At 42.5% G+C, this 11205-nt stretch overlaps 1 protein-coding gene across 2 annotated transcripts in view; it reads left to right on the top strand.

Annotated features, from left to right (window-relative positions):
• PFKM (phosphofructokinase, muscle) overlaps positions 1 to 11205 on the top strand; it is a 79869-nt gene that overhangs the window by 23778 nt on the left and 44886 nt on the right. For both annotated transcript variants that reach the window (XM_018564542.1, XM_018564541.1), the window contains exon 3: positions 3040 to 3135. In XM_018564542.1, the coding sequence (XP_018420044.1) occupies positions 3040 to 3135 (96 nt within the window). The remainder of the gene's footprint in view (positions 1 to 3039; positions 3136 to 11205) is intronic.

Raw genomic sequence — 11205 nt, 5'->3', positions numbered from 1 at the left:
AGAATGAAAAATGAATAATGCAGAGTAAGAAGAAGACTGAAAATAGAAGAAAGAGTAAAAGAAGTAGGTCATTGTACGGTCCTCATGACTGAATGTGTAAATGGATGATGAGATTTGTGTATGTGGGTATGTGTGTTTTTATCTATCTATCTATCTATCTATCTGTATACGTGTGTGTGTACAATATATATAGATATAGATATCTATATATATATCTATATCTATATATATACACACTATATTGCCAAAAGTATTGGGACACCCCTCCAAATCATTGGATTCGGGTGTTCCGTGACATTTCCTTGGTACTAAATATTCCACGGTCAAATGTTAGTGGTATTATAACAAAGTGGAAGCAACTGGGAACAGCAGCAACTCAGCCACGAAGTGGTAGGCCACGTAAAAAGACAGAGCGGGGTCAGCGCATGCTGAAGTGCGCAGTGTGCGGAAGTCGCCAACTGTCTGCAGAGTCAATAGCTACAGACCTCCAAACTTCATATGGCCTTCAGATTGGCACAACTACAGTGCATAGAGAGCTTCATGGAATGGGTTTCCATGGCCGAGCAGCTGCATCCAAGCCCTACATCACCAAGTGCAATGCAAAGCTTTGGATGCAGTGGTGTAAAGCATGCCACCATTAGACTCTAGAAAAGTGGAGACATGTTCTCTTAAGTGACAAATCATGCTTCTCTGTCTGGCAATTTGATGGACGTGTCTGGGTCTGGCGGTTGCCAGGAGAACGCTACTTGCCTGACTGCATATGCCAAGTGTAAAGTTTGGTGGAGGGGGGATTATGGTGTGGGGTTGTTTTCCAGGGGTTGAGCTTTGCCCCTTAGTTCCAGTGAAGGGAACTCGTAAGGCATCAGCACACCAAGGCATTTTGAACAATTTCATGCTCCCAACTTTGTGGTGAACAGTTGGGTTGGCCCCTTCCTGTTCCAACATGACTGCGCACCAGTGCACAAAGCAAGGTCCATAAAGATATGGATGAGTGAGTTTGGAGTGGGGGAACTTGACTGGCCTGCACAGAGTCCTGACCTCAACCTGATAGAACACCTTTGGGATGAATTAGAGCAGAGACTGCAAGCCAGGCCTTCTCGTCCAACATCAGTACCTGACCTCACAAAGCGCTTGTGGAAGAATGGTCAAATATTCCCATAGACACACTCCTAAACCTTGTGGACAGCCTTCCCAGAATAGTTGAAGCTGTTAAAGCTGCAAAGGGTAGGCCAACTCAATATTGAATCCTAGGGACTAAAACCGGGATTCCATGCCTTAGTCCGTAGTGTGTGTGTGTGTGTATAGTTTGCTTAAAAGGGAATTATTTCTACAACAAAAAGCTGCTGACAGGTATAAAGTTGAACACCGCGTTAGTTCTTAAACATTTTCAAACATCTGCCTTGGTTAGACCGAACACTTCTGTGGATGTTTATCTTGCATAAGCTGTAAAGGCAAATAAAAGTATATAAAGTAATATGTGACCGTTTGCGGCTCCCTGTTTGAGATAGGCAAAGCACACAAACACAATGGTTAACTGTACCTCTTGCCAAATGTTTACTTTGGCTGAGCATAGAGTAGGGAACAGTTAAATTCCGTGTCAGTTTGTTTGTTTTTATCTTTCGCCCACCCTACAAGTACATTTGTATTGCTGCTATGTCCATGTTGGAGAGGTTTCCCCTCACTTCCTGTTATATTGACGATGATGTCACTGGGATGGAAAGTGGGGGAAAGGAAATCTCCCGAACAGAGCAACATACTGCAAACAAAAAAACAACAAACCTGACAGCTGTACTAATTGTTCCCTACTCTATTCAAAACTGAAAGCAAAATGTTGGCTACAGATACACTGTATAGACACACTCGTGCCCAGCTGGGGTCCAGTGATAGAATGTTCTGATTTCAGAACATACCAAAATGCCATCAGCCTCACAAATAATCAAAGCATTCTTTTGTGAACAGGTAAAACAGTGGTATAAAGACAGGATTTAGGGACTGAGATTGGTGCAAGACACTCTTGCTTGCTAATTTTTTTTTTCTCAGTCTGGTTTCAGATAACAGAGAAGGGCACTTTCTTATAAATAGGCTATACACATTTCAGCTGGTTCTTGATGAAATGGCCAAAATTCTATGCGTGGGTGCTGCTGTCGGCACCCTTCCAACTGGCATCCCTCGATCAGCTGATTGGAGAAGCTTGTCGGAAAATTCTCGACTGAACAGAGCTAGCAGCCAATCAACTGCTAGCTCTTTTTGGCAGCTGTGCAAATACAAAGGAAAAGGCAGAAGATTCCTTGATTTTAAGCGTTGATGGAGAATTCTGTGATACAGTGGTATCTCGGTTCACGAGCTTGATTAGTTCCACGATTCTGGTCGCAAACTGAATCAAACTTTGATCAGACTGTGATCTCGACTAGAGGAAGCCACGACCATGTGTCAGAACAGGGAAGATGGCTGCGGTTGTGTTCGTCACCGATGCGGAGTTTGCGAATGGAAGCAAAATTTTGCTGAACTTCCTGTTGTCACCCGACCCGAATTGTTCATGAACAGAAGCATTCGTGAACCGAGGTACCACTGTATTTTCTTAGTTTAGCCGACAGCTTGAACAAAGAAAATATATGTGTGTATACCTGCTTTTAGTCATTTATGTATTTAAAATGTATTAAAAACTAGTAATTATTGTTGTTTGCTGATCAATTATATTTCTAGCCGTTTGTTACGGTCCTTGCATTGCATTATGTTTTTTGAGTGTAATGTGATTCACCATAATGTCTCTCTCCTCCAAGCATTAAGAATGAATATCACCTGTGTGTATGTTTATTTGCCTGTTATAAGCAGACATGGACTGGACTGCATGTGAATAAAGGATTATGTTTGGCTGAGACTGCATAGAAAGTAACCTGTAGTGACATTTTGACTTGTCATTCTGGGAAGCCTGCAATGCTGGGGGGATAGGGTGACTTACAAAACACTGCAGACTCTTCTCTCTGCCTTACACAAGCTGTCCCTAGCTGGTTTCATTCTGGATTTTGTCTTCATTTACAGATAACAAAATGCTGGGGAAAAATAAGCACCAGGAAGCCCAAACTCTGGGAGTCGGTAAAGCTATCGCTGTGCTTACATCAGGAGGAGATGCACAAGGTAATCATAGCTTTTCTTATTTCAAATATTGCTTTAAGCTGTCTGTTATTGTCTAACAACCAGTTATAATAAATGTGATCTTGGTAGACATGGCCTACATTTTAGACCCTGAAAAAGAATAGAAGAAGCTAAAAACAACAACTTTCTTAGGAAGAAATGAAGATATGGTCACTGCTTATACCCAGATGAGTAGAACTGTTCTGGATCTCTGACACTTTTCACTGTGACCGAGTCACTGCTGGCCACTGTGGTCATGCTGCCTCAGTGTCTTCTACAGCCTCAGTGTCAGACTAGCTAAGCAACCTACCAGATGATTCTCTAATGGAATTCTATCCCTGATGCAAGCAAAATATAGAAATTCAATTCCTTTATATCAATTATATTAAATAAGTACATTACAGTGTAGGTCAGTGGTTCTCAACCTGTGTAACCTCAGGATCCACATTTGTCCTTGGTCATCAGGTCGCGACCGAAGTCTCACTGCAATGGAACGCGTGGCATTAGGGTACCGTGTGTTCCAGTGCGGGCGTACAAGCTCGGTGGGAGGTGTGTTTGAGGTACCATTCAAATCAATGGCAACGCAACACACCTGAATGCACGGTAGGTTAGCTTGCGTGGTAAAGTGCATTAATTGCAAAACACTGACATACATACACAATCTCACGCACTGACATTCTCACACACACATACACACTCTCCATTTTTTTTTTTAAGGTCCACCCAGTCTCCTTACCTTACGAGAACTGGAGTGGATCCTCCGCTTGGGGTTCAGTGTGGGCTGCTGTGCTGTGACGGAGCTCCATCTATATGTGCATTGCTTATACATCTCTCTTGCACGCCCTGTAGAGGTGCCGGGAGCCAGACACCTCTATAGGACACATGAGGGAACTGTAAGCAATGCACGTATGGATGGTGCTCCTTCGCGGTCATAGCCCCAGCCCACCCCACCTCAAAATGACACTCGGCTCTGGACAGCATACTTTGAATGGCTGCTTGGTGCGAGAACTGACAGTGCTGTGCTAGGGGGAGGCAGAGGAGCCTCTCGCCTAGAAAAGTTTAAGGCATGTTGCGACCCCCAGAACATCCCATGTGCTCCAAGATGGAGACTCTCATAGTTTAGAGTTAGGACCGCACTATAAGAGGTGCCTTGGCGCGGCAGTGCGGCTTACACATCCTTTGCAGAAGACGTGTATCCAAACCTCTGTCATTGTCCTTAGTGGTGAGACAAGTTGTTTTACATGCTAGTTTGTGAGTGTGCCATGATGCCTTTCTACTGTTCTACTGTTCAAAGCCCATTTCGTGTGCACCTTACTGTACAACTGGTAACAAATTGTTGAGTGCGTTTGTCGTTTGTTTTGCTTTACCGATTTGGTGCAGCGACGCATGGGGTTTCTCAGCTGCCAATGGGATGTGCGGGATCCCTTGTGTGTTTCTGTACCTTTTAAGGAGGTGGGGCGTCCTCCTGACAAGCCTGCACCCAATTTGATATCTTCTGCCCCATGTGCTCCAAGATGGAGACTCCCAGAACATGAGGTCGCAACCCACTTTTGGGTCTCGACCCACCAGTTGAGAACCAAGGATGTAGGTCAATGTGTATTTACTTAGTAAAATATCTACTTCACACATAAATATTATTTATAATAAATGTTATTGTTGGACCTCATAACCTGATCTGTTATTTTTGTTATTCAATTACTCAATAATATTCTTAATATGCTCAGTTGGGTAAATGGGGGAAAAAATAATGATTGCACACATTAGATATTCAAAGTGTACCTAAAGCCAACTTTATTCAGTTTCAGATAGGGTGGAAAAGTGTTTTTATTGCTGCATGCGACCCAACTGGGAAGATTAACCCACAACGATTGTCACCAAGACAGAAAGTGATGGGAAATCCAAAATTCTAAAGCTGTCACCTGAACAGGAACAGAGGGGAAATATTCCAATAGGGACACCTATTCTGGTGTCAACTGTCTGAGAGGGGATTTCCCTTAACTTGTGTTGTGTCTACGGGACAGGAAGTGAAGAAGGTAAATTTCCCTAATGGGACACGGACAGCAAAAATAAATAACCTAGGTTTTAACTTTAGATATACTTTAAAGTGGCCCTTGCAGTACAAGCAAGTTCTGCTTATTTACTTAGGATCCCTCCCCCATAAGAAATCACTGTACTAAACTTAAAGAAACCCTGTGGGTAAAAAAAACTTTGTTATTATACTTACCTTCCATATTGCAAGGAGTAATTTCACCATCCTACATTGAGATCCTGAGGAATGCTGATAGCCCACGTTTTGCGGGATGGCGCTCCAACACAATGAGGTAGCTTAGGCTTCTTGGTGTTTCCCGGGATTTCACCAGAAAGATGGTGATTTCACCTGCCATTAATTTAGGACGCTAGGTATATACAGTTCACTTTTTTCGTTCAACCTGCGGGCTGATTCCTCAATCAGCGCTTGCAAGCGAGTGTTGATGGACGAATCCCCCGATGTCTCCTTTGTATTATGACAGTGCCCACTGGCTGCTGTCAGAATACCTGAATGGAGCTAATAGCTGATTCGCTGGTAGCTTTGTTTGGCCAATAATTATCCAACCTGCTCCTTCGATCAGCTGATCGAGGGATGACGTGTGGAAGGGTGCAGACATTGGCACCCACGTGGTGAATTTCAGCCGGTTAATCGAGAATCGGAATAAATTTTAAGTGTGTATAGCCAGCTTAAGCCAATGTGAGCAGTAGTCCTCGGTAAGGTAAGTATATTACCTAAGTTTCCTGTACCCACAGGTGTTTTATTTCTTTAAGTTTTGTGCAGTGTTTTGCAGCTTTAACAACTGCAAATCTTTACTTGCCAAGAATTGGTATTTTATTCCTGAAAAATTAGACTTATTTATAGACTAGGAAAATATTAAGGAGCAAAAGTTATTTCAATTAATGACTTGTACATAGAAAACATTGCCCATATCGATAATATAACCTGCATGTGGTAAATTTACCTGATCCATGCAATAAAATGTTTGGGGAGTTAAAAACAATATTTTATTTTTAAAAAAGCACATATTTTGAAAACTGTTGATTTCCTTATAGTGGCAGATGACATTAGAGCATCTCAGATCCATTGTGTTCAGTGCCTTCACTTCATAATTTGATACTTAGAACATGGACCATAAGGTTCATAATAGTTTCTTGCTTTTCAAGCCAATAGAAAAGTCCAAGACGTTGTTTTGTCTAGTGTTGTATTACATGGCAGCTGTCATCTGAGATCACCAAATGTTCTGTCCTAGAATAGATAATGTTTCCCTGCAAGACAGCTGTACCCTGTTTCCCTGAAAATAAGACCTACCCCGAAAATAAGACCTATTACTATTTTTGGGAATTGCTAAAATATAAGACCTACCCTGAAAATAAGACCTAGTTGTGACCATTCCCAGGGCCGGCGGTGGCATAAGGGGGAACTTGAAGAGCCGCGGGAGAGAATCAGCGGTGCCAATGAAGCCAGCGCTAGTGGAAGCGAGGCGGCAGCACAGGGAGCAGAGCCGCATAAGCTGAGGGCTCCTCTATAGCGCCGACTCCTGTCACAGGCGGAGCGATACCAAATGCACTCCGCCTGTGAGGAATCTATAGTGAAAGTGCGCTTCGCTTTTTCTGGTTACCAAGTTGCTCTTGGAAAGATATGGCACCCCTGATTGCCCTGATCACCATATTCTTAACTTTGCCATTTTGGATTATTTAATTTGGATTTGCATTACATTTGGATTGTTATACGTTAAAAAAAAAAAAAATAAGACCTACCCCGAAAATGAGACCTAGTGTGTTTTTTTGAGCCAAAAAAAATATAAGACAGTGTCTTATTTTCGGGGAAACACGGTAGAATAAAATAGGCGACATACACAGTTTCACTATCACTAAATATATGTGAAACAAAATGAGTAATATCTTTCAGTTTCCACATAAGTATATGATTACAACAGATGAAAAATACAAGTAGGTCATCTTTTAGTAATTCAGGTTTTCTCTTGACACTTTTGGGGTAGGAGATTTGATAAAGGAAGAGTTGTCATTTTAAATGGGCAGCTTGTAAATGTCAAAATGCATATACAGTATGTGTATTTTGTTTTTACATGTACTTTTTTAGTATACATATTTATTAAAGTTTCATCATCCAAATGCTAGATTTTAAATATAGATGAAGTCTGATGGTCACCTTTGTGCTTCTCATATCCCCAGTGGAATCATGTCCCTGCCACAATTCTCAGCTCCTGCCCACCTCAAGCCCCACTACAAATTAGGTGTTTCCATCCCTCCTGTTGCATTTTCCATTAAAAAAAAAAAAAAACACAAACAGAGGAAGTTGTTGTCACACTTCCACAGTAGGTTTGCAGTAGAGCAAGATTCTAAATAGACATAAAAAACTGAGTGTTGGGCCACATATTTTTCTAATGCCCCGAAACCTGACGCTGCTGCTGCCAATGTTTTTTTGCTGCCTTTGGATGCCCAATGTGTTGCTTCTGGGCAGCCACTTTTTGTCTTTAAATGATTGAGGAAAACCATTTTAAAAAGAGTACAGCTCATTATTCCACTCTTCTTCAGCACTGCTACTCCCATGATTTTCTGCTGCCAGGCCCAGCTGAAGGGTTATGTTATCAGTGGTATAAGTAATTTTCTGTGTGTATGTATGTATATGAATGTGTATACAGTGTTTGTGTGCATGTGCATACACTGTGCATATGTGTGTATGTATACACAGCGTGTGTGTATGTGTTTGTGTGTTTGTAATCAACGAAAGAATAATGCAAAGCAAAGTTTAAATTTATAAGTATACTGCATAATTAGAAGTATATTTATATATGCATTATGATCATCAGCCCAAGAGGTTGTAGTGGTTTTTCTACAGTCCTATACCATACATAAAAAGCGTATGTTCGTAGCCACAAAGGTGCGAATTCCAGAGGAAACTTTTTTTAAAACATGTACATTTTTTTTCAACTGAGGGCTTTTTTTCAACTGAGAGCACAGGGATACATTAGGATGCATTTTGGGTCCGGAAACAATCTGAATGGGCCCTAAATCTCAACTGCAGGTCACTCAAATATTATAATCAAATAAAACACAGATGCAATTGTTTAGTCTACTAATCTGCTTTATATCTTTTACTTAAAGTGACATTAAAGTCAAAAAATGTTTTCCCTCCCCCCAATGTTAATGTTAGCACTTACCTTAAATGAGGTTTCCTAATCTGATCTTCCTCTTCTTTCCTGATGTTTTCATCTGTCCCTCCAGCGGTGCGGCGGCTCTCCGATCCAGGGCTGACTCCTCTGTGCTTACTGGCACTTCTGATCCCACGGAGTCTGCATGCGGGTGCACGCGTCCATAGACTTACCTTGCGTCTCTGCTCATCTCCCGCCCGAAAATCCGAACTGCGCATGCGCCCGCCCCAAGATGCTTTACGGCCGCCCGAGCAGTTTCGGATTCTTGGACGGGAGTGCACGATGAAAACAGGGTAAGTGTAAACCGCTGTTAAAGCTTTTTTTTTGTTTTTTGTTTTACTTTTTGCCTATATCTACTGTTTGCTAGCAGTAGTTATAGGCAAAAAAAACAGGGTTTACAAACCATTTAATATAAAAAATGATCCGATCATCGCTATATCTTCGTTATGTAAAGCAGAGTTCCCCAACCTATATTCAGATCCCAGCATATAGTTACATAGTATTTGAGGTTGAATAAAGACATAAGTCCATCAAGTCCAACCTGTTTGTGTGTGTGTGTGTGTGTGTGTGTGTGTGTTACATTTGTGGTACACTGGCCTGTGTTTTACTATTGGAGTGAGAAGTTAAGTTTGACTATAGAACATTTTGTACATGAAAATCATGTCCCCCCTTAATCTCCTTACTTCCAACGTAAACATGTTTAAATTTAGTAGCCGTGTCTCATAGCTCTGGTCCTCCATCCCCTTGATGAGTTTGGTCGCCCTCCGCTGGACTTTCTCCAGTTCAAGGACATCCTTTCTGTGGACCGGTGCCCAAAACTGCACCGCATACTCCAGGTGGGGCTTGAACCATTGATGTGTAAAGTGGCATAATTATAGACCTCCAAAACAGTAGAAAGGCATCATGGCACACTCACAAACCAGCATGTAAAACAACTTGTCTCACCACTGAGGTTAATAACAGAGGTTTGGATACACGTCTTCTGCAGAAAATGTGAAAGCCGCACTGCCGCGCCAAGGCACCTCTTATAGTGCGGTCCTAACTCTAAACTATGAGAGTCTCCATCTTGGAGCACATGGGGGCAGAAGATTTCAAATTGGATTATAATTATAGACCTATCCCTGCAAAATATTCCCTGCTTGATGCTTACTTTGCTTACAGCAACCTGGCACTGTAATTTATTTTTCAGTTTGTGGTCTACAATGACCCCCAAATCTTTCTCCATTTCCGACTTCCCTAGCGTCATACCCAGAATTGTATAACCCATTTGCCTATTATTCCTCCCAAAGTGCATAACTTTGCATTTATCGACATTAAACCTCATCTGCCACATAGTTGCCCACTCCCCTATTTTATCCAGGTCCTCCTGCAATGTTACACTATCTTGGTTTGTTTCTATTACCCTCCCAATTTTGGTATCGTCAGCAAACACTGAGATATCGCTGTTTACTCCGTCCCCGATGTCGTTAATAAACAGGTTGAAAAGCATGGGTCCCAGCACAGAACCCTGAGGCACACCGCTAATGACACTAGCCCAGTCTGAAAGGGCGCCATTTATTGATACTCTCTGTACCCGTTCCTTTAGCCAGTTCTCTATCCATGTACACACCCTTCCATCTATGCCCATAGCTCTTAGCTTGTGTAGTAAGCGTTTATGAGGTACCGTATCAAAAGCCTTAGCGAAATCCAGATATACCACATCCACAGACCTCCCTCCATCCAGATCTCTACTTACCCCCTCGTAAAAAGTCATTAGGTTAGTCTGACAGGAACGGTCCTTCCTAAACCCATGCTGGTTGTCATTTATTTTGTCATTTTCCCGCATGAATTCTACTAAGTGGTCCTTAATCATTCCCTCTAACAGTTTACAAACTACCGATGTAAGACTAACTGGTCGGTAATTCCCAGGTTGGCATCTTGCTCCCTTTTTAAATATTGGAACTACCTCCGCCAGTCACTCGGAACTCTACCAGTCATTAGAGAGTCCTTACAAATGAGGAATAATGGTCTAGCTATAACCTCGCTTAGTTCCTTAAGTATCTTGGGGTGTAGATTGTCCGGTCCCAACGCTTTATTTACATTAAGTACACTAAGTCTTTGTTGTATCCCGGGTTCCGTCAACCACTTGGCTATATTTTATGATGAACTATGTGTTTTATTATCGGTGTCAAACCCGTTTCCCTCCTAAGTGTATACTGAGGAGAAAAAAGTGTTCAGCACTTCGGCCCTCTCCTTGTCGTTTGTGACCATTGTCATTGTGTTTTTTTTTTAATTTAAAAGAATATCTATTATTAATAAATGTTAAAAAAAATGGTTAAGTACTCTAGCGGTCTTGTATGTTCTGGTGTTTGTGGTGTATTTTGCTGACTATGGATGGATGTTTTGGTATAGTTGGGAACATGTGAACCATATTCAAATATAATATGATGCGGTAAGCCGTGTGTTGCATGTGTTTGAAAAACACCTGCATTCAGGGGCGGGAGGGGGCGTGGGCTGCACAGACAGGCCCCTCGCCCACAGTGCGATCGCCTGCATTAGTGCCTGTGTTCCAGTCCAGTGCGATCCGCAAAAATGCTGCAAGCACTATTTTTGCAGATCGCACTGGACCGGAATGCAGGCACTAATGTGCATGCGTTCCGAGTGCGGGCGATCGCACTGTGGGCGATGCCATTGACTTCAATACAGCTCCACACCCCCTCCCGCACCGGAACGCAGGGAGTCGGCCTGCTTACATTCCAGTGCATTCCAGTACATTACAGGTCCCGGCGTCCTGTCCTCCCGTGGTGCTCGTGTGGCCGACGTTGCACATGGGGTGTCCTGCACCTTTCCATCTGCAGCGTCTGACACATTCAGCCGGCAGCCGCACGAGCAC

Source organism: Nanorana parkeri, unplaced genomic scaffold (genome assembly GCF_000935625.1).
Source record: "Nanorana parkeri isolate BGI_ZX_2015 unplaced genomic scaffold, ASM93562v1 scaffold758, whole genome shotgun sequence".
In the NCBI taxonomy this organism is placed as follows: Eukaryota; Metazoa; Chordata; class Amphibia; order Anura; family Dicroglossidae; genus Nanorana; species Nanorana parkeri.
The sequence above is the reverse complement of the archived record's forward strand: the minus strand, read 5'-3'. Positions and strand labels throughout refer to the sequence as shown.